At 41.7% G+C, this 23,729-nt stretch overlaps 2 protein-coding genes across 3 annotated transcripts in view; both read left to right on the top strand.

Moving 5' to 3' along the window:
- The first annotated feature begins 899 nt into the window (after positions 1-899).
- Positions 900-6,786, top strand: LOC114847484 (uncharacterized). The gene is made up of 7 exons (XM_029137297.3): positions 900-1,119; positions 1,402-1,516; positions 1,652-1,821; positions 3,082-3,227; positions 3,949-4,093; positions 4,916-5,061; positions 5,162-6,786. Exons 1-7 carry the CDS (start codon positions 1,080-1,082, stop codon positions 5,234-5,236), a joined length of 837 nt encoding a protein of 278 aa, XP_028993130.1. The 5' UTR covers positions 900-1,079; the 3' UTR covers positions 5,237-6,786.
- Positions 6,787-17,401: 10,615 nt separating this feature from the next.
- The window catches only part of LOC114847472 (macrophage receptor MARCO-like), an 11,600-nt gene continuing 5,272 nt past the window's right edge, over positions 17,402-23,729 (top strand). For both annotated transcript variants that reach the window (XM_029137267.3, XM_041068703.2), the window contains exons 1-12: positions 17,402-17,535; positions 18,398-18,496; positions 18,675-18,793; positions 19,505-19,622; positions 19,815-19,877; positions 20,723-20,749; positions 21,283-21,342; positions 21,430-21,474; positions 21,654-21,716; positions 22,799-22,834; positions 22,967-23,017; positions 23,189-23,353. In XM_029137267.3, coding sequence (XP_028993100.1) covers positions 17,448-17,535; positions 18,398-18,496; positions 18,675-18,793; positions 19,505-19,622; positions 19,815-19,877; positions 20,723-20,749; positions 21,283-21,342; positions 21,430-21,474; positions 21,654-21,716; positions 22,799-22,834; positions 22,967-23,017; positions 23,189-23,353 — 934 coding nt within the window. In that variant the 5' untranslated portion in view covers positions 17,402-17,447. The remainder of the gene's footprint in view (positions 17,536-18,397; positions 18,497-18,674; positions 18,794-19,504; positions 19,623-19,814; positions 19,878-20,722; positions 20,750-21,282; positions 21,343-21,429; positions 21,475-21,653; positions 21,717-22,798; positions 22,835-22,966; positions 23,018-23,188; positions 23,354-23,729) is intronic.

Here is a 23,729-nt window from a genome sequence, read left to right as displayed (position 1 = left end):
TTTAGTTGCAGATTTGTGAAGATAAATGAATACAACGAGGTAATAATGTATTATACAGCTACAAGAGTAGAGCATTGACTCGGTTTTCAAAAAAGTTGGTAAATATATGGAAACAAATTTGAGAGGATATTTTTGCGTGTAAAAACTTAAAGCTAAACATAAATCAACATTAATATAGTGTTCGTCATCTTTGTTGTATATCATTGAACCAAATGCTATGTTGTCTTATTTTCCAATCATTTGTGTACAGTACATCCAAGCAGAATAACTGACGAAAATTGGTGGTCACTGTTGTTTTCACAGAAAGACCAGCTCTTTGCTTCTATGTCAAAGCTACATCTAAGAAGTTTGTTAGAGGGATAGACATTGTTTTGCTTTTGTAGGCAGAGGGAGTTTCATATACATGGGTTTTACTTTTGTGTATTTTTGTCAGATTTATGCAGCATATAATTTCTTTGTTGCCCAGCAAATGAGCTTTCAGTGAAGCATTTTCTGAAAAGAAAATTTTTCGCGTCTTTGGTGCTAAAAATGGGGGTGGCCTCATTAACATTGACACAGACAGGGGAAGCTGTTAAAAATGGTAAGGACGGGGGTGGCTGACCGTGGCTCATGAGTTTGTCATCAGCGCCTGAAAGAGCACTGACAGTCGACTGAAGTCAGTGAAAACGAACCGCTCCATCTGTAGGAAAGCTATTAACATCCAAATGAGAATGAGCAAAAACTTGAAGCCATCGGTTTAAGTAAGTGGTTTGTGATACAATCTAAAAATGTTTGCCATGCTTGATGCGAGATTTTAAACATTTATTTATTTGGCCATACTTTTTTTGCCAAATGAAGAGTCTTGTGAAGTTCTGATTTATTTGGTTGGTGGTTTTATTATTGTGGTAATATTTATTTTAGGGGCGTTTCAGGATGTTCATGTAACGTGAACGCGCGTGCGTTGTCCAAGCTTTCAGTTTGGGGAAGTTGGAGCGCCTTCGTGCTATGGGCTTTATGATTTATTAATAGAGAAACAATGATTCCATTTGAGACGCTAATGTTCGGGGAGAAATCGCAGCCCAAGAAATGACGCTGTCAAAATGTTGCTGGTTTTTCTGTCCATTCAGCTCTTCGTGCGAGGTAACGGGTTTCGTGTGAGCTAAGCTAGCATTAGCCGTTTAGTTTAACTAGACCGGAAGCGACAGCACATAATCAGTGGCCGCCCGGTGTGTCTGTGTAACTTGTACATGAGTAAATCGTGTTGTGGGGTAGTGATAATGGCCAGTGTCGTGACGTGGTGGAGCGAGGTTGTGTTTTTAACGGGCGGACCCACAGGACGGGCCTCGCTCGCTGGGTCTCCCGCACGGCCTGGGCCCGGGCTGAGTTCGGGGTGCTGACGTCTGGTGTGTTGCTCTGTTCCAGTTCTGTCCGAGGCTACGCTGGCACCCCCGTACCACATCCGTGTTAAAAGCGGGGTAATAACGTGGAGCCCTGCCGCGGAGGACACGGATGTCCACTACACGGTTCAGTACAGAAGGTACGCCGTTGTTCTGACAGTCTAAAACAGGCAGCACTGAGCAGCTTCCACCGTGGTCTACAGTGACTACATGCGGGTCTGATGTGCTTTCAAAAGGCGGGCCACTGACATTTGTCATGTTTCTGTTTCTTTTAGGTTTGGTTCCACAGAGTGGGAAAATGTGTCCCACTGCTTCAACACATCTTTCATTTCATGCAATGTCACTTTCACCAAAGAAGACAGCGAGAGCGGCTGCGTTGGACTGCGTGTGCAAGCAGAGAGACGCGGCCTCACCTCCAGACCGGTGGAGGCCTGCAGCAGACTTGGTAGGAATCCATAACCTCCACTGTGACTCAGTTTATGTATCACAAACAGTACAAAGAAGCCACGCTCACATTGCACCTGTTGCATCATGAAAATGAAACGTGTTGCAAAGCAAGTTCTCACAGTGACTGTTGCAATACAGAATAAAAATGACCCATTCTAGATTTGCAGACATTTCTGAACTAGTTGAAACGCGGACAAAGTCAAATCACAGTCAGTACTTTCGTGATGATGTGTGGTCGTAGGCGTTAACCATCATAACCATGGTGTGAAGCACGTGGGGGAAGATGTCACATGCCTGACAAAGCCACAGCATTTTTCCACAACTTCTTTTGAAGTTAAACTTCAATCAGTGTGTGGTGTTTGCTTTCATTTGTGAGTCTGTACTGTCAGTTGTGTTGGCTGCATGTGACACAGGTGGAAATGACCCACATAAACCCAGTTTAATGAGTGGCACTTAAAAGCTGTACACAGTCTGTTTTGGGTGTTAATAATTCATTTGTTCGGTTTATTCGATGTTTATGTCTTTTTGTCAGAGGTTGAACTAGCTGAAGCATAAATTGGATTCATGACAATTTAACCGCCACATCCTATATGTACATTTAAGTGTATTTTACTTTTTGCAGCATAACTGATAGAGTGGCTTTACTGCCTTTGTTGCAGGGCAAGTGATATTTTGAAGTGGAGATTAATTGTCAGTTTCCTTTTCCAACGGTTGTCCAGTTTCTTTTATAGAAATGTCTCTGACGCAGTTCATCAAGTCATTTTAAATGATAACTGAGTCTCTATATTAATTGCATATTGATCATTAGGAGAGAGTGGTGTTAGGCTGCAAATAATGATTGTACTACTGTATTAATAACACTGAGCTTTACATTACTATCCTGCTTACAGTTTACATGTGCTGTACTAAGTTCACTTTTTAACAGTGCAAAGAGAACTGAATCTATGATGGTCAAAATGATGATGCTAAAGACAGCAGTAAATGGTAACATGTTTACTTAAATCCTTACATTAGGTAATGGTTATGGTAGAACAACACCAAACTAGGCATCAACATATAATTCCCCTGAAAGTAATTACTGGGACTGCAACAACATATTGTTGGGCTGCTCAGTAACCGTAACATAGCAGCTGCTGGCGAAATGGTGGCAACAATAGATCAACCGGCAGCAGGAGAAAGGCTCAGGACTTTGCTTGGCCTTCGTGCTGTCAGAAAGGGTGAATGGACGTTTTAACCCCAACCGTTTGTTTCTCCCCAGGCGACACCTGTTCCCCTGAAGTTAACCTGACTTCTCGACCTGGCTCTCTGACCGCATACCTACGCATCAACTCCAGCATGGTTCATGAATATGGAGGCCATATACAAAACAGGGTTTACTATGGCAAGGAGGGAGAAACGCTGGAGGTCAGAGTCTTTGTCATTTTGCATTGCCAGGCTTTTACTGCCACAACGTCGCTGCTTGTTTGTGCCTTTTTTCCACTCCTGTCTTTACAGCTCATGTTAAAAGCCCACCTGAACATAGACCAAATGCACATGTAACAGTCACTTTTGTCTGCTTGATGAGTCAACGAGGCTAAATCCTGCTATCGTACCACTAAAGTTGTGTCAGTTCGGTGAATGAGAATGGCTGCAATTCTTGAATGTCATTATCCATAGAACTCTACATCTAGTCCTTGTACACGAGGCCCCAGGACTTCAACTGCATATAAACGTGTTCTTTTACAAAAGGGACTTGAACACAAAAGATGTATAAATAACTGTGCCATGTTTTTGTGCGCAAGTCCCCTTTGTACATGAGGCCCCAGGATTCTTTAGTTACCTATGGAACTGAAGTACATGTAAATGTATGGTGACGTACAGAAGACAAGTGATAAGATACAAACAAGAATATCAGCTGGAGCTGTTGAAACCTTGATGTTTTTCTAGAACAGTTCAGCTCCTTGTTGCTCTGACCTGACTCACTTTCCCTCTAAAACTGGCAAATTCTACATACAGTAACATACAAAAGTTGGACGTAAGACTGAAGTGGAGGAATTCTTTTGTATAGAGATGATTGATTGATTCTTTTAGAAATGAATTATAGGGCCTTGTGTGTGACGTTAAATGTGTATAATCTGCTTTGCAGAAGAATTATAAAGATGGTGCTTCTTCCGTGTCCATCTATGGTCTGGAGGAGGGGTCACTTTACTGTGTAAAAGTGCAGTATCTTCTCGATGGTGAAGTCCTAGGGACAGACAGCTGCATCCAGTGTGAGCGCATCCCTCAATCTGGTAAGACCATGGCAGAAGACTATTCTCTCACTCTTGTTCTCTTTATGTGGGTCAGGAGCAGTAGTCTAGGCAAAGAACCTCAGACTTCTGGCTTTCTGGATACATCTTCTAGCTTCTTTGTAAAACGGTTAAATGCTGTAATATTTGTATCACCAATGCCTCTATAGAAATGTCTGAAATGTTCTGCTGTTAATAGACCTCGTTTGGTCTATGATCTATGATGAACAGGGTCTCAACTTCCATCTCCATTTTGTCTTTGACTGGTGGAGCCACACTTTTGTGTCTGAAGGTTATTAGTACTCATATTTGGACATTTCATGGCCAGGTCACGCATTGATCATACTGTAGGCTAGATCAAAGCTCTGCACAAATCCCAAATTTGAGTCCTTTAGCTTTTAATAGTTTTGAAAAACACATTCCAAGTTCTTACATATTATTGAAAATTGCGCTTTTGGAAAATTTAGAAGTTATTTTTGTTCATGAAGATATTGTTAATCCGCAATTAAATATTGTGGCAATGCATTTTCAAAAATCCAAAAAGCTTTAATTTGTTCCTTTTTATTGTGGAATGACCCTTTTTTTGATAAATGTTTTTTAAGCCACCTGTGATTTCAGTGAAATTTATTAGAGCTACATTTAAAATATTTTCTCCCACTAACTTGTCTGTGTTGCCTTTACTTTTGTTTGACTTAAGTTGAAGAATGTTAATAGTTGTATTATCATATTATTATGTTGTTGTTTATTATGTTAAATTGATCAGTCACCAACCTTTGGCGTGAATATGACAGTTATTGATCTAAATAATTTCTCTGTTTTGTACAGCCAAAGGCTCCCATCTTACGCTAACGCTAGTGCTGGTGGGGGTGCTTGCAGGGGCCTTGGTCATACTTACGATAGTCTACGTCTTAATTTTCCACCTGAAGACAATCAAACTGTACCTGCAGCCTCCATACACTATCCCAGAACATGTGAGTAGTAATGCCAGTGAACCATGTTTGTTGACGATGCTGAATAATAGTAGCTCATACTAGTGCTGTGACACAACTAATCACTGTCACCTTCCTCCAGTTTTTGTACAGACCAACTATCATTCACCTGCTTTCCTCCCCCACCGAGGACATGGAGGACGTCAGAGTGGATTGATTGAAGCGGCTTTGCCAGGTCTTCCTAGCTGTTCTGAGAATCACGTTGAGCTTTGCCCTCTCTGAGACTCTGCTGCACTCAACTCTCCACTTTTATAGCTGTTCTGCTTTTTCTGGAGGCCTTGAGTGCCATGGACTCTTGACAGTCGACAACTGAGTTAACATCTTACTTCATGTTTGTGTGTGAGAGAGTAATTGTACTTCTAGTACTTTGTACTAAGTGAGAAAAAAAAATTACTTTCCTACTGGTCTTCACTTCTTTGGAGGCCTGTTTGAGGGTGTGATCTTTGGGCTGAGGTTAGAATTGATATTTGGTTAGATGTCTGCCTATAGTTGTGATAGTTAGGGGCTAGGGAAGGCATTATGGCAATGCAGGTCCTCACTTCAGTGTGTGTGTGTGTGTGTGTGTGTGTGTGTGTGTGTGTGTGTGTGTGTGTGTGTGTGTGTGTGTGTGTGTGTGTGTGTGTGTGTGTGCGCGTGTGTGCGCGTGTGTGTGCGTGTGTGTGCGTGAGAGAGAAATACACTAGGACTATCCATAGCATTATTGTACCTTGGCGCGTATGCGGCTGAAATGAAAAAAGTGCACTTTTCCCTGTTAAAGATCAGTGATGGGTGCTGACACACAGACTCACAGCTCTACTCAGTACCTTCCTCCTTGACACTATTTGGTTATTGCTCCTTTTAGCTTATGGAAGATTTCTTATGAAAATTGATGTATGTACATGCGTTTAGTTATTCCTGTCTTTACAATAAAAAGGATTTTTAATGATCACAGTATTAATATTTAGAAGTGAACAGACTGAGAGCATTAACTACTGTACGTACGAGTGTTTTATGGCGCTAAGGAGGAATCAAACCTCCAAGTGTATAAAATAAACGTGTGTGTGCTGTGCTGTGAGACTGCTGAGTCAACCCCACCTTGGGAGGATCAGGTTGAAACCTGGGGAACTGACCTTTAATTTCTGTTATGTCATTTAACATTTACAGTTACTCTGGAAGATTTTGAGGACTTTACGTCTTTTTTGGGTCGTGCCATAGTAGGGTGAACACAGTTACTGTTATTGAGAAATCTGACTAGTTTTCATCGTGATGACTTTAAAATATTCAGATATGCTTGAAAGATAGATGAGTATTAGCCATATCTGTCATGTTTTTGTTGTTCCATCTAATTTCCTTTCTGTTTGAGAGCAATCAAAAGTGGGAAAAACTGTTTCCTGTTGGGATTAATAAAGTTTTTTTCAATCTTGCATGCCCAGCGCTCAAGGTGAAGCTTCAAAATGTTTATTGGAAAGTGAGGGAGAGTAGATGGATCAAAGCATGAGTCTTCTTCTCTTTAGTCTTTTCTCTAGTGGAGAGATGACCTGTGGTTTGAGAACGGTTTGAGATGTTCTATATCCACCCACTGAAGTGTGTTGGTGCCGTTCTTAGCCTTTACTGTGATTTTGCTCTACTTTGTAACACTGTCATAAATTTGTACAGTAATGATCCTGATCAGAACATTGTCTGATAGTTGGACTGTTTACTTTTGTGACAATAAATACATAAAAATGATTGGCATTCTCACGTTGTCTCAACAATTCGTTAGTTTAGAACATGGCAAAGACTAAATTCAAAGCCTCTTCATTATGAGGTCCACGAAACAGAACACAACTTTTGAACTAAACATTCTTTTGTTTTTGGCATCGCATGCAAAATGATCCATTCGCTGACTCCAGTGTGTTGCCACTTGAAAGAAATGGTAAAAAAATAATTGAGCTGCAGAATAATTATTAGGTGTTAAAAAATGCTGTAAACAAAGAATGCTTTCAAAAACTGGAAGTGTTAAACGTTTATTTTTATAAACAAAACACAGTGAATGAACAAACGACAAATCCAAAAAAAATCAATATTTGGTGTTACTGCATTTTGCCCTTAAACCAGCATCAATTCTTCTACACTTGCACAAAGTCAGGGATTTTGTAGGATTCTAGTCAGGTGCATGATCAACCAATTATACCAAACAGGTGCTAATGACCATCAGGATCATCTGTGGTCAGTCCTCCCAACATGTTTGGAAAAACCTCCCTGCTCAGTTCCTTCCAAAACTGTGCAAGTGTACCTGGAAGAATTTATTTATTTATGAAAATAACTTCCAGTTCTTGAAGGCATTTCATTTACACTATTCGTTCCACCCCTTACAAAAAAATGCACAGTAGTGTTAATATATACTAATAAAGAGTGGTGTGGCCTGGTATAAAATACTTTAGTGAATCAGGAAAGCATCTGTTTTACTGCTGAACAATGTGGTTCTAGGAAATGACCACAGACATGAGTCATCCATCTGGTAAAAAAGGCTTGAGAACATACAGCTGTAGCTGCATCTGTGATGATACGTGATGACTTATTTAGTTTTCAGCTGAAGTGAAGCTGTAAAACAACAATACTGTCCCCTGGCACGAACTATAGAGCCAGGCCCAGGTTCCTTCCAGTAGAGAAGATTTAATTCAAATTCTAAGACTAAGTATGTGCTGATGTGTGGGTCAGCACATACTTGGTCTCAGTTTCAACCTCAGTTTCACACTTCTTCTTTTAAGAGCTTTATTTTTGGATGGGCGACATGCAGAGTCACTGGAATGAACGCTCTGATTATTGTCCCGTGTGGCAGAGGGAGCTTTACCACTGCTCCATCACCTTCCGAAAATAAGCAGTATAAATAACCAAATAACCTTTGGTTTACTGCAAATAGAAAGCAAAAATCAGCCAGTGGCTCCTCAAACCACGGGGTTAATTCATCCGCGAAGCAGCGGAACCGAAGGGTTCTGGTCATTTATTAAAAGGCGCCCACATCCTCCTCCTCCTCCTCTACCCCTCTCTCTCTGTCTCTCTCTCTGTCTGTCTGTCTCTCGCTCTCCCTCACTCTCTCTGTCTCTCTCCGCCTCACACATGTGCCCACGTCGTCTGAGCCCTGAGTCGCGGACGCGGACGCGGTAGCGGGTCTGCTCAGTCTTCTGCTCGGATTTAATTGGAGCAAAAGGAAATATGTACTGAGGTAAGTAGGTTTCCTCCAGCGGGAATACAGGTTTGCTCAGTGGTGAGGATGATATGCATGAATGTATAATGAAGTTCTAACCTGGAGTTTAATCAGACGTGTTGGCGGAACGTCTCGACGCTTACGACGCGATTGCAGCCTCTAATTGGGCTCATCGGACCTTTGGGGGCGGAAGATTTGAGGGGGCTCTTTTTCTGAGTCCGGTGCCGTTTCACGTGAGCCCGCAGCTGGATGAACACGCTTTGTCTTGCAGGCGGTCAGCGCGTTGGGACCAAGATGCTGCATGAGCGCCTGTCCCCGGCGTCCGCGCTCTACCTCACCTGCGTGGCCTTACCTGCGGTGTGTTGTGAGTCTCTGCATGTGTCTAACGTCACAGCATCACGGTGCTTTGACTGTCCGTCCGTCCGTCCGTCCTGCATCTCCTTGGAACTATTGCTGTTGCATGTCCAACCTCCCACACACCGCACATGCAGCACAGCACATTAGTCTGAGCCGCTTCCTCCCAGCAGGACCCTGATGTTCTAGCAGAGGAAACAGAAAATAATTATCGTCTTCCTGGTATGACCAATCTTAATGATTCCTGAAACCACAGTCAGTTCTGTTTAGGTCCACATGCAACAGGGAATAATGAGGTGCTTACACACACACACACAGAGTATATTAAATGAGTCCAGAGGCAGCGTTGTGTGATTATTTGTAAGATTATTTGAATACCTTAATGTCTAAAGGGGGATTTATGTAATTCAAACGTAAAATATTTCTCATCAATAATATACCACATGTTTACTGCTCACGGCAGCGAACGTCTGCTGATCCTGAGCCTGCTTTCTCTGGTCTTGTCTGTAAACGACGCCTTTTCTCCCACCAAACGTTAGTGTTGCCTTTCTTCATGTGGTTTTGATGCTACTTCCGCTGGTGCCTTTGTTTTGATGGTTTTGATTCCTGCCGGGTCCTTTTCTGTTCCTGGTATCAGGACTAACGAGGTTTTGTTTGTTTCACGCGCTCTAAGCGCTTCCTACTGCTTCTCATTGCGGAGGATCCGGACGGAGCATGACCCGGCTCCTCCTGGGCCACTAGGTTCCTCCATGACGGGCAGGCGTTGAAAAGCAGACCAGAGGTCCAGTTAGTGTGCCACTGTGATGAGGGCACAGCCACCGTAAACCTCTCCATTCACACCAAGTGCACCATAGAAACCAGGAGGTGGAGGAGGCGCAGCCTGGATGTGTTGGAAATGAGCGAGGCTCTGACAAAGACGGGGGCTGAGATGTCACTGAATCACTGATCGCTGGCACAGGGTTAGCTGGTGGAGCACACTGTGGTCTTCCCCCACTGCTAGCAGCAAGTAGCCCAGCAGTCCTGCTCTTATTATGTTTATATCATCTAGTGTCACATATGCTGCTGTGGCGATGAAGCATATGCACAGTGAAGTGGCTGAACTGGGGTTTAATTACAGTGCAGCTCATGTAATCACAGTGTTCCTGATTTGGTGAGGTTTGACGATCTGTCCTCTCGTTTCTCTTTAGTCCTTTAATAGAACCGACCCATCTGACCTGCTACACAGGAGTGTGGAGCGCAGGAAAGGCAAAGCCTGAATATAAAAAGGGACATTCTGAACTAACCCATTTATGAAAATGAAAAGCCTTTTGAATGGTTCTTGTGAATTGTCACTGGACAGACTGTGAGCAGGGAGTTCCAGGTGTTCTGGTTGGTTTCAGTGAGACAGAATAGCTCGACTGTCTGATGGTCACTTATCAAGTCATTTACTAAACCATGTCCACATAACAGCAACAGACCTCAGGAACGGTGATTACCGCCCCCCTGTAGGAATGAATGTGGCAGATGTTAGGTGTAGAGGAAGGGGGTTAAACAGGTGGAAAGGGTCCACCAGTCAATCCACCCTACAGGGGTGTACCGGTTTGCCATCTTCAGATAAGCTCAGATACTCTGAATGACCAAGTGGAGGTCTCTATTAGCTACATGCAATTTGGATTTCCATCAAAGACCAGATTCAGATTCTGTACAGTTTTACAAAGGCTGCAGTTATGACGAATGGTCAGACACGTGGGCAGCGTGGGCGCTGGTTGTCACCTGCTGGACCATTAGATAAGAGCCACGTCCCACTCTCCTACTCACACACACACACACACACACACACACACACACACACACACACACACACACACACACACACACACACACACACACACACACACACACACATTGTGCAGGCTGTTGTGCTGTTGTTGTTCGGCTGCACCACTGATATAATAATCTCATTTGACCTGTACTCCTTTCTAGGTCAAGCTGCGAATCAGCCTGATGAGACTTTGTTAAGTGGAGGTTCTGGTGGGATCAGCATGGGAGGCCTCAAATCCATTCTGGAAGACGCCGTGACGCCGGCCTTCGGAGCCACCATCATCATTATAATCACAGTCATCATGTCTGGCAGTGCTTATCTGTGCTTTCTCAAGTACGTCTGTGCCGGCTGCTGCAAACCCATGCAGGTGGCTCCTGTTGTCGACGTGGACCCAAACAAGATTGAAGAGCAAGTCTAGCAGGGAGGAAATGCCGGAAAGCAACAGAGGACTAAATGGATTCAGGGTCGTGGCATGCGCCACGCAGTGCTGCCCGACTGATCGTCTGCCATTTCTGTCTATTCTCTGAACGGGTTCAGTTGTTCAGCTTTTTATCGCTGGGCTTTCGCGTCCCTGACCCCTGACGTTCCTCCACCTGCGTCACATCACAAACTATTGTCTTAGCGTTGATTTCATCAGCATCAAAATTGGGTCTTGTTAAAAACAACATCATTTGTAGCAGTGATCAGATCCAAGTATAAGGTCCCTGATGAGGAATCTGCTGTTCATCCATGGAACAGTCAAACAAACACAGACAGTTAAGACAAAGTGATACTGTACATGTACATGTAAGGCTACTACAAAACTAAAAGAAACCAGTAAATGTAAATGTGTTTTCCTGTTACAATGGACTAATAATGATAAATGTATAAATAACTACTGTAAGTCTTATTATCATATATTATGATAATGTTTTTAAATTCTAATTAAGGTCTGTGTGTCTGTGCCCTGGTCCAGTTCTCTCAGGCTCAGTGAGCTGCTGCTTTTGTGTTGTATGTGTAACTGTTGTGTTTGGTGTTAGTTGTCTCAGCGTCTCTCACTGTCTCATTACCCGCTTTTGTTTTATTTGGTTTTGTTTTTTAGTTAGACCTACTTTATACTGTAAAGTGCCTTGAGGTGATGTTTGTAGTTTTTGTGAATTGTTGCTAATTATTGTAAACAAACTGAAATTAAATAGAACCTTGCAGTGCTTTTACCCCAGGAGAAAAATATAATAACTATATGTATATATACATGATTATGTATATATGTGATTATCTCTTCATCATGGCAGGTGTTAGTGGGTGTTATAGTGAACATTTAGTTCAGCTTTAGACTAAAAGCTAATTTGGTCACAACTAGTGTTTTAGTGACCGTAGCCTGAGGACCGTTATGTTGTAATCGTATGGTCACTCTCACTCAGAGAACCAGAGAACCCGGTCATTCACGCTATTCAGGGCGATCATTTATTATGCTTCATACATTGGTAAAGCAAAGGTTATTATTGCATCTAGAGCATCGTGAGGCTTCTATTACTCTCTACCCTTATAATGAAAAGCTTACAGTATAATGAGAGGGGACGCTGGCTTCCTCGTGGGCGTCTCCTGGACATTCTACTGAATGGCAGCCATCTCACACCGTGTGCTTTGCTTGTAATCACCATTATTACTAATATCTTCATTATTGCTGATACTGTTAATTATTCATTTTTATCATCTCCTGGTTCTAATCCATCAGCCTTCAAAATCGAACATGCTTAGATAACATAAAGACTTGCTCTAAAATAACAGGATCCTGCGAGCGCACGTGATGTTCTTTGTGGAGAACAGACAATGAAAACTGCCAACCATGATCCTCCAGGATTTGTCACACCCTCTAGTCCCTGTTTTAGTAGCTCCCATTAGGATGCAAGTGAGCAGCACATGCTTCTTCATTACAATGTTCCCCACCGATAGTTTCATTATGATTTTTATTGTGGTTTGAATTGATTAGAATTTGAACATGGTAGCAAAAATGCTTCCATCTATGATGCTGCCTGAATTTCAAATTTTCAAATCAAACACATGGCGCTGTCACGGGCTTGTCACTGGTTTTAGTTCAGTCAGTAGCTGTCTGCTCTTTGTCACATATCAGAGCTTGGCATAGTCAGTAACTAGAACACAAATGTTGCATACAGATGCAAATGCAACGCCTGAAATGTATTTATTACCATAAATAGAAACTTATTTTTCATGGATTATTGACAGTGGATAACTTCATATGTATGGACAGATTCATGTTGACAACAATGAGCCTAATAATACACAGACTATAAAGGTCAGCAGCAGCTAGAGAATCTGCTTGATAGAGATGAGAAAGCAGAGAGGTATGATCGGTCAGATCCCTGATACATGCCACTAACTCAACAGATGTTTTATGAATAATGTGAAAAGCTGCCATCAGCTGAAAGCTGTGACAATTAACTAATTACAGATAGGTTTCATTAAACTAATTATTAAATGATTAGGTAAAATATTCAGGCACTGAGCAATTATTTAATTAGTTTAATTATTCAACCAATAATTTGGCTAATTGGTCAAAAGGAGAAAATATTTACGACTTTCCATAGTTGTAAAAAAGTGTTATGCAGGTTATTTCATTTTTGTCAGATAATGTTTCAGTTTGGACCTGCTGAATAGAAATTCTTGCTCACAGGTAACCATGGCAACTAGCCCATGCCAGCATGTGTCTGCTCTTAGATACAATATGAGCAAAATTTAATTTAGATCTAGCTAAGAGAGTCTCAAGGGTGACATGTTCAGTGAAATGAATGCTTCTCCTTAAATACAAAGCAAATAAAGATGCTTAATGCAACAAAATAAACATTGCTCATTTAGTACAAACCCAAGACTATAGATCACAACATCCCACTACAGAGACAGGAACTTAGCATCAGGACCAAAGGAACAGCTTGGATGCTGTAAATCAGCAGATCTGTAAATACAGATTTTTATTAGTTAAAAACACAAGACATAAATTCTACCTAAACTACCTCAAACTTCATTTGGGAGTGTTATGTATGTGTTTCTTTCTGTTGTTTTTCTTGTCTGACTAATGAAGTTAATGTGGTCCCATTTGGTATTTTGTTAAAGATTCAGCGCAGACGCCAGGCTTGGTTTTGAGGGTGCAGTTCCCAACTACCGCCACTTGAGGACAGCAGTCTTCCACCAAGGCATGGTGGTGTGGTGTTTAGCACTCACTTACATTCAGCCACAGGTTACATTGTTACATGTACACACCACTGTAGGAAGACAAACATTACTGAGTGAATTTATAATGTTTGCAGGTCCTGTTGCTTAAAATCTGGGAAGTGTTGTGATCATGAATCATCACTGTAGCTAAGCCTCTAAATTTATCACATTTATCACAGAGATCACATTTCTCCAACATTATCTTCTCTGCACTAGCTGCCTGTGATACGTAGGACAGGATTTAAAATTCTCCTACTCAACTACAAAGTACTCAATGATAAACCTCCTTATCTTAAAAACCTCAGAGTTCCTTATGCTCCCAGCAGAACGCTTCGTTCTCAGAGCGCTGGGCTACTTGTGGTTCCTAGAGTCTTTAAATGTAGAACGGGAGGCAGAGCTTTTAGCTACCAAGCTCCTCTACTATGGAACCAGCTTCCTGTTCAGGTTCGAGAAGCTGACACACTCTCCACCTTTAAGACCAGGCTTAAAACCTTCCTTTTTGATAAAGCTTATAGTTAGAGATGGTTCAGGTCACTGACAATGATTGTTAGTCTCAGGAAGTATCTCTTAGTTAAACTGCAATAGACATAGACTGCTGGGGGACTTAATTTATACACTGAACTCCTCTGTTTCCTCCTATGTCGTCTATCCAATAACCTCCCATCATTGTTACATGTTTAACTAATCTTGTCTCTTTCTGTCCAGTAGTTGTGCTTGTAAGTGAAGCACCATCAGAAAGTCTCATGGAAGATGTGAATGCAGCATTGAGAGCGATCCCTACCGCAACAATCACGGAAACCAATGAGCTGATATACGCTTCAGCATCAGTGATCCTAGAGGTGCTTGGCTATAAGAGCAACCATGGGAGCCATGAGAAACAATACCCACCATGGAAACGAAGGTTGGAGGCAAAAATCAAGGCAGCTCGGAGGGAAGTGAGCCAAATGACAGAGGCCCAGAGAGGTGCAATGAAAAGACCGATGCCCAAGAGGTACAGCCAGATGACCATACCTGAAGCACTCGAAACTGCCAAGCAAAGGCTACAAGCCTTGGCCAACCGCTTAAGGAGATACACCAGAGACAACGAAGCTAGACGAATAAACCGGCTGTTCGCAACACAACCTGCGAAAGTGTACTCTCAATGGCAGGGTAATAACAGCAGAGCAGACCCACCAAGGCTGGAAACTGAACAGTACTGGAAGGGTATATGGGAAAGGGAGGCATCACACAACATTGATGTACAGTGGCTGGTGGATCTGAGCGAAGACCACAGCAACCTCCCTGAACAGAATCCAGTGACTATCACAGTGGCAGACATCCAACAAAGAGTCTCAGGTATGAAAAACTGGACAGCACCTGGCCCTGACATGATCCATGCCTACTGGCTAAAGAAGCTCACTGCAATCAATGGGCGCCTGGCAGCACAAATGAACCAGCTGCTAAGGGATGGGACTCACCCTGAATGGCTAAACGAAGGGCGAACGATCCTGATAATGAAGGATCCCTCAAAGGGTACAGTCCCATCCAACTACCGGCCAATAACCTGTCTCTCCACAACATGGAAGCTCATGTCAGGCATCATCGCAGCTAAGATAAGTGGGCACATGAGTCAATACATGAGCGAAGCACAGAAGGGCATTGGTAAGGATACCAGAGGAGCCAAACACCAACTCCTGGTAGACAGAACAGTCGCCCAAAACTGCAGAATGCGACACACCAACCTGTGCACAGCCTGGATCGACTACAAGAAAGCCTATGACTCAATGCCACACACATGGATCACTGAATGCTTGGAGCTGTACAACATCAACAGAACTCTAAGGGCCTTCATTGCAAACTCGATGAGATTGTGGAGAACCACCCTTGAAGCCAATGGGAAGCCACTTGCCCAAGTATCCATCAAATGTGGCATATACCAAGGAGATGCACTGTCCCCACTGCTGTTCTGCATAGGTCTGAACCCCCTCAGACAAATAATAAACAAGACTGGCTATGGATACCGACTCCAGAACGGGGCCACCATAAGTCACCTCCTCTACATGGATGACATCAAGCTGTACGCCAAGAGTGAGCGAGACATCGACTCGCTGATCCACACCACCAGGATCTACAGCTTGGACACCGGGATGTCATTCGAGCTCGAGAAATGTGGGAGGATGGTGACAAAGAGAGGCAAGGTAATCCACACAGAAGGGGTCTCACTCCCAGAAGGAACAATAGCAGACATTGAGGACAATTACAAGTACCTTGGAATACCACAGGCAAACGGCAACCTTGAACAGGCAACAAGGAATGCGGCAACAGCCAAATACCTCCAACGAGTGAGGCAAGTCCTAAGAAGCCAGCTCAATGGCAAGAACAAATCCTGGGCAACAAACAGCTACGCCCTGCCAGTGATCAGATACCCTGCGGGAATAATAAGGTGGCTAAAGGAAGAGATACAGACCACAGATGCTAAGACACGAAAGCTCCTCACCACGCATGGAGGGTTCCACCCCAAATCCAGCACCCTGAGACTGTACGCTAGCCGCAAGGAAGGAGGCCGAGGACTAGTGAGCGTAAGAGAGAGAGACATCAAGGATAAGGCCCCGACAGATGATGTCCTGATTGAATGTCTCAGGCAGTGGAGAACAGAGGATGAGATGCTGGAAGAGGGACCATCATGGGAGGACAAGCCCTTACATGGGATGTACCACCGGAACATAACTGAAGTGGCTGATCTCAACAAATCCTACCAATGGCTTAAAAGGGCTGGGCTGAAGAGGCACAGAGGCACTCCTCCTGGCTGCACAGGAGCAGGCCCTGGGCACCAGAGCCATAGAGGCCCAGATCTACCACACCAGACAAGACCCAAGGTGTAGTCTGTGCAAAGAGGCCCCTGAGACAATCCAGCACATAACTGCAGGGTGTAAGATGCTGGCAGGAAAAGCATACATGGAACGCCATAACCAAGTGGCTGGCATAGTATACAGGAACATCTGTGCGGAGTATGGACTGGAAACCCCAAGGTCAAAGTGGAAAACACCTCCCAAGGTGGCAGAGAACGAGCGAGCCAAGATCTCGTGGGACTTCCAGATCCAGACTGACAGAATGGTAATGGCGAACCAACCAGACATTGTGGTGGTGGATAAAGAGCAGAGGAAAGCCGTAGTGGTGGATGTGGCAATACCAAGCGATGGCAACATCAGGAAAAAGGAACATGAGAAACTAGAGAAATACCAAGGGCTCAGAGAAGAACTGGAGAAGGCTTGGAAGGTGAAGGCCACAGTGGTGCCTGTGGTGATCGGAGCACTAGGGGCTGTGACCCCCAAACTGGAGGAGTGGCTACGACAGATCCCTGGAAAAACATCCGAAATCTCAGTCCAGAAAAGTGCAGTCCAAGGAACAGCAAGGATACTACGCAGAACCCTCAAGCTTCCTGGCCTCTGGTAGAGGACCCGAGCTTGGAAAGTGGATGAGACCACCCGCGGAGGATGAGAATAGAGTGGTATAATGCTACGGTCTGCAGATATGAGGGGTGGAGTGCCTGTATGTCTCTACTGCTGTAGTTTCAGGCAGTGTTGTAAGTCCTTTTTCTTTTGTCATTAAAATAGGCACTTCCCCATTACAGTTAGCTCTGCCACTATGCTTTACCACACAATTTTAACAACCTCAGCTAAAAAGCAAGCAAAGTTCCTTCCTCTACATCAGTATATGCCTGTTGTTTTTTTCAAATATTTTGCAATCTGGGGAGGAGCATGTTTTCCTAACATCATTTCCTTACAAAATGTTTCAAAACGGTTTTAAAATAAGAAGTGAAGATGACTATGTCAAGTGAAGCTGGAGACATCAGAAGGCAAGATGACTGGTGAAGTGTCATACACCCAGAATAATCCACTATTTGGCATGTCAAATAGCAGGAGTGATCTCAACAGCCTAAGGTCTGAGGGTAAGTAAGACTAAAGAAAGTAAACTGGTTTAAAAGAACGGTGATCAATTTCTACCTAACGTGTGTTAGAAAATCTGGCTAATGTATAGAGTGACTATGTATACATAGCCTATGTATACATAGTATACATAGCCTATGTATACATAGCCATTCAGAAGCACTCTTATTTGTTTACGTTTGTGGTGTAACTTGTTTATACTAGTTGTAACTATTGATTATTTGCAGAGGCTCTAAAGTTTCTAGGCAGGAAAACAACAAACCACTGCCACAAAAAACACTTGTCTTAATACTTGGAACGGGTTTTGTACATTTGTTAACCCCTTGGTTGCTAGAAGAAATTTGAAAAAGTTTGGCTGTTCTCATGCTGTATATTTTAATCAGTTGTGCAGAGTAATGAAAACTGATAAAGATATTTAATTTTGTAATTGACCTCTTTGATCTGTGCATCAAAAAAAATATTTTTTTAATAAAAACAATATAATAAAATAATAAATTTAACGTTGTAAGTGGAAACCAAGATAGAAAAGCATAGGGTTGTGAGTAACATTACCGATTACCGTTAATGTTACTTACTTTTTTCACTTACATATTTTGTTGCTGGAGTAACAAAAACCTCCCGATCACTCACATTGACACTAAATGTGTCAGATGAGGAACACAACTACTTAATGTGGTTCTCTCATTGGGAGATGTTGGAAATTGAATGAACATTTTTGATTAAAGCTTCTTTAGCAGCAATGAGCACCAGGTGGTTGCAAGTTGTTATCTTTTGCAAGTGTTATGACGGTTCTGTTTATACAATGTGCATAAAAATGTATATTTCTGTAACATTCTGTTGTGTTTACTTTATTTTGTGTTTTAGATTTGAAGCCATTGAGGCCCAAAAGACGGTGGGGTCTATTTGTCCTTGCTGTTTACCTGATTCTGCAGACCGTGCTTAGTGCTTTTCTTCTATATAAAGGTAGAAGGTATTTAATTGTGACATATTTATTTTTGATTTGATATACTGTATTACAGAAAGCGCAATTATTTCTATAAGACTGTGGACATATTGAGAACTTGTTTTCATGTCATGTACTGTAGACATCAACTAAATTAGGTTAAATGATCAAATGTCATTGTTCCACTTTTTGTTTTAGTTTTCACCTTGGAGGCTTCACTATCTAACATCAAGTCAGAAAAACTACCCAACGCTCTTGTTCACAACAACAGCACAGCAGGAATCCTCAAAGACCAGCTGTGGGCTTTGCAAAATGAGGTTGTACTGCTGTTAATATGTAAAACACTGTATGGAAGATCTGTTAATGGAGGAACTGTTGAAAACCAAAACCTCAAAATTAGAATTGTTAGAATAGTGTCAAAGTGGTGGGCGACACTTTTTGGGTGAAGTTTGCATGCTCCTGCTGTGTTTGTGTGGGTTTATGGATTCCTCCCATGGTTTTAAAACATGAAATTACAGTAGGTTGATTGGAGATTCTAAATTGGCCGTAAGTGTGAGTGTGAGAGTTGTTGTCTGTTGTCTGGGTCTGCTTTATACTGTATATACATATATATATATATGGTCCTGTTATGGACAGGCAACTTGCCCAGGGCAGAACAGACCACTCATATAAATGCCATCATGCCTGTAGCCCTTGCAAGTGAGTAATAATGAGATGGCTGTTTTCAAATGAAACTAGAAGAAACAAAGTTCAAAATATCTACAGTATGTTGACATGACCACATTCATACACAAGCACTGTATTGTGTCCAGGTTGCCTAAAATCTGCCTCTATAACTCGCTGGGCTGTGCTTACTATGGCCACAAGTGATAATTAGCATTTTAAATAGGGGTACTAAGGACCGCCTTATTAAGGTACCTTCTCACTTGTAAGAACAAAAATATGTTGAACTTTTAGGCCATTTTTATTTCTCAATATTGATGTGATTTACAGCATAGTCATGCTTCTGTGGTTTGCCATGACAACAGGTCAACGGTCTGTGTAAAGAAGACGGACAGCTGGGGAGGCTGAGGGCTGAACTGATGGTTGTCAACGCCAGCACCAATAACCTGGAGGCGAAGCTGAGAAATATTAGCTATAAATCAGGTGAGACATACTGTATATTACGTCTATGTGTTCATTTAATTAATATATCATTATATAATAATGAGGACAAGTAAGGACATCAAGACGTATATGCTTGTAACATATGTTGTGGGACACAACATTTGCGCTAACTGTAACAATCTGGACAGAAAGAGTGTTTTATGGAGCAGACTAATTATTCTCTATCCTCAGGACCTCCAGGCAGAGATGGCTTGCAAGGACTTCCAGGAACCCCTGGAGAGATGGGCCCAAAAGGTGTGTACTGTTTAGTGTGTATAGCATGGTATATGCCTTCATATTAGGTGCATCCTGCCTTTGTTTGTTTGTTAATATAAGCAGGTTTGTTACTGTATTTGTGTTTTTCCATAATACAGAACTACACTGTAAATCATGCCCTGCATTAGAAACATTACCACTTTGGCTAATGTTTGTGCTTACAATTATCAACAAAGGAATGAGGCAGATAGACAGGCTGACAAGCTCTGATCTGCTGACCACATTTCCATTTGACAGGTTTGTCTAATGCAGGGGTCTCCAACCCTGGTCCTCAAGAGCCACAGTCTGCTGGTTTTCCCACTCTCCCTGTCCCAGCTAATACTGATCACCTGGATCGGGTGTGTTCAGCCAATCAGCAACTGACTGACACAAGGTGATCAGCAGGGAGAGTTGGAAAACCAGCAGGACCAGGGTCCTCTGGTATAATAAGTGGAAAACAAGTATATCTGTGACAATAACAAGGAATCTCTGATGCTGAGAATACAGACTTACATGTATGTTGATTGAATGTAGCTGTGGCTGTGTAGCTCAACGTGTGTACACAGTATTTAATTATATGCTTGTTTATTTAAAACAACTCTGCCCTTCAAGATAAATTTCTCCCTGAGGAGAAACATAATTAAACACTCAGGGTAAGAGGACAAACCATTCCAAATAACTCCTTTGTTCAAGTACACGGTGGGGAGCAATGAGCATTTTAGTAATTATATTCAACATTCACAACATCGTTTGTGGAAAAACATTGTAACTTTCTTTACGTTTTAATAAATATGTATATAATATGTAAAAACTATGTCACTGAGTTCAAACCTTGCACATTTCAGGCATATCTGGACCCCCTGGACCCGCTGGTAAGCTAGATGTACAGTATGTGTATTCATGTTTCTACTACTAATACTGTACTATTATTATTAACAATAATATAATATTAATAATGATTATATTAATGTTAATATAATGTAAAATTTGTATTTATTTAGTTGTGCCTATAATAATTTACTTGCACTTTGCTTAAATAGTAAGTAGTTATTACAACAGTAATGTAGTTAATATTTTTACTTTAAGAAAAGTGATGGATAAGCAGACAGCAACGCAGTTCTTATAATCTCAGGACATTATGTGACTCACATACAGGTTTACTAGAATACAAAACCAGAAAACAGCTATGACCTTCCCTATTTTCATGTGTTATTCGTTCAATCTAAAAGCTCCTAAATGGAAAAATGCATCAGCAGATTGCAGTTATGAAATAGTTCAGTTTCTCTTCCTTGTCTTACTTAAGGTTATCATTTGTGCTATTGCTGACACATTTTGCGTTTATATATCTATTTAGTAAATGTGCAACAGAAACACAGCATTTCATACGTCTCATCATTCTACGCAGGTCCTCCTGGACCCCCAGGGAATCAAGGACCAGGTGCAAAAGGAGAACCTGGGGTCGCAGGTAACAGTTAAAGCATCACTAGAAAAGTTCATCACAACACACTACTGTATAAATGTTCCAACCAGATCTTGATTTGCCTGATTTCAGGTCCTCGTGGAGAAAAAGGTGACACTGGGAACTTTGGTCAAAAAGGTACCGGTACTTGATGTTTTATTATCAGGCTATTAATAATAATAATAATAATCAAGCTTTTTTGATCAGGATCATATATGTCTGTTGTTAGCATGTATGGCTGTAAAAGTGTATTACTGTATGTAAAAGTGTGTGGGCATGAGATTTGCATTATTGTGTTTTGTTGTGGTTATTTCTAGGAGAGCGTGGAATTGTTGGTCTTCCTGGACAAAAAGGAAATGTTGGTCCACCTGGAATTCCAGGTCAGTTGACACATGAATGAACTGATACTATCACTGTCATGCATTTTACAAACAGGGTGAAGTCTGAAACAGGGCTGTAGCCAAAGTTTACAGGCAAAAATCAGTTGCAGAAATCAATTTGATACTCTTCAATGTAATGTATGTCAAAATGTTGCCATTGGTCTATTCAAGTTATGCAGTAGCCAAGTGGTATGTTAGCCACCAGTAGCATAGTAATAAAGTTAATCAAGTGTACAATTAATTGAATGTTAGATTTAGTATCTTTAGTATCTGCCATTAGAGCAGAAATGAGTCCTTTATGAACACACCAGCCAGAGGATTTTAACGTTATTCAATCTGGAAAGCACAAAAAACGAGTGGTTTAAAAGAAAAACAAGTAACTGCAAGTGCTACAAAAAGTGACTCTTGTTACAAACTTCCCCTGTACTGGTTCCTTGATGAGACAGGAGAGGGGGAGAACCCAAATGCAACGACCCAACTCAGAACTGAAATTAACAATTAATTTATTGAACGTGCAACACAAAAACTTAAACTGACTGCTCAGCAGGACTAAAGCTCTAAACATAAGGTTAGAACAAAAACTCAATGCTTGGCAGGAAAACCAAATAACACGATTAAACTAAATTAACAGTTCTCTAAACTACAGGCTCATGAAACTAAACATGAAAGACACCACGAGGTACAAGCCTTAACACCAGACGGGAGACAGACCATTAGCGACAAGACAAACTCCATGTTTTCAGAATCTCCTGAACACTCACCTTAACGGCCGCGCTTACGGCTTAACACACCAGCAAGAAAAGGAAAAAAAGAGCAGGGTTTAAAGGCTAAACTAAATAGGTGCACCCCTCTTAAAGTCCCACAGGACCGAAGAATTATCAAACACAAAAGCAGCAGCTCTCATGTCAGCATTGAAGAGCTAACTGCACGTGGAACAGCAGAGGTTATGGTAAATGCAACAAATTCTCTGCTTGCTTTTAAACTGTTGATGTTTATAAACCGAGAAACAATGTGTAGATGCTCACATTACTGACAATCTGTCATTTCTGTCATAATGTTTCATCCTAATGTCTTTTTGTAAGGCTTGATCGGACCACCTGGTTTGAATGGAAATCAAGGTGAGTATGAATAAAAGTCACAAGTCAAGTCAGTTTAATGTTTTCAAAGGTGGCAAAAGATCTGAGTTGATATCAGCTCAACAACTGTCAGTTTATTCAAGGGATTATGTATTTGTATGTATATTTCCACAGGACCACCAGGTTCTAAAGGTGAAAAGGGAGACTCAGGAAATTCACCAGAGTGTAAGTACTGAGCAGAAGAGACATATTGGGTAGTGATCAATATAGATTTTAAAAATACTCCTGAAAGCTTAATATTTCTAATAAATACCATTTAGTAACTTTGACTGAAAGAAAAATATTTATCATGATTTTGGAAAAGAAATTAATGCAGAATACTTTGTGTCAACACAGTGAACGTGCGTCTTATACCAGGAAAATATCGAGGGAGAGTAGAGGTGAAACACAACGGGGTGTGGGGCACCATTTGTAACGACAACTTTGACATAGTGGATGGTCGAGTTCTCTGTAAGATGTTGGGCTTCCAAACATGCGTTACCACCTTCACTGCCACCGCAGGTAAGAAAAAGTCATGTACTTTTGGGATTCATATAATTTGTGTATAAAAAACATCCTATGAAATTCTAATTCTGTGAAAAAATAGTGTCAAGACAATTATGTCACAGAGGAATAAGTATAAAGATTTCCAGTCAGGATTCAGAGTACATCATAGAACAGAACCAGTACTGGTTAGTGTTTCTATAGTTGACCTGTTAGATATTAGTGCCATATTTGACATATATACGAATTACCTGCAGACTGCAGTAAACAGTGTGTGCTGGACCCCAAAAGAATGTACCATTGAGATCCATCTCAATTTAACCATAATTTATCTGAACAGGGAGTATAATATGCAAAAAGAATACACTGGTTCCGAAGCAGGCTTCACTAAAAA

Source organism: Betta splendens, chromosome 21 (assembly GCF_900634795.4).
Source record: "Betta splendens chromosome 21, fBetSpl5.4, whole genome shotgun sequence".
Taxonomy (NCBI): Eukaryota; Metazoa; Chordata; class Actinopteri; order Anabantiformes; family Osphronemidae; genus Betta; species Betta splendens.
The sequence above is the reverse complement of the archived record's forward strand: the minus strand, read 5'-3'. Positions and strand labels throughout refer to the sequence as shown.

Excerpts from the sequence above, each read along its gene's own strand:
- LOC114847484 (XM_029137297.3), top strand. The coding sequence starts at position 1,080 with ATGTTGCTGGTTTTTCTGTCCATTCAGCTCTTCGTGCGAG. Across the intron at positions 1,517-1,651 it reads TACACGGTTCAGTACAGAAG|GTTTGGTTCCACAGAGTGGG; the intron begins GTACGCCGTTGT and ends TGTTTCTTTTAG. Across the intron at positions 1,822-3,081 it reads GGAGGCCTGCAGCAGACTTG|GCGACACCTGTTCCCCTGAA; the intron begins GTAGGAATCCAT and ends GTTTCTCCCCAG.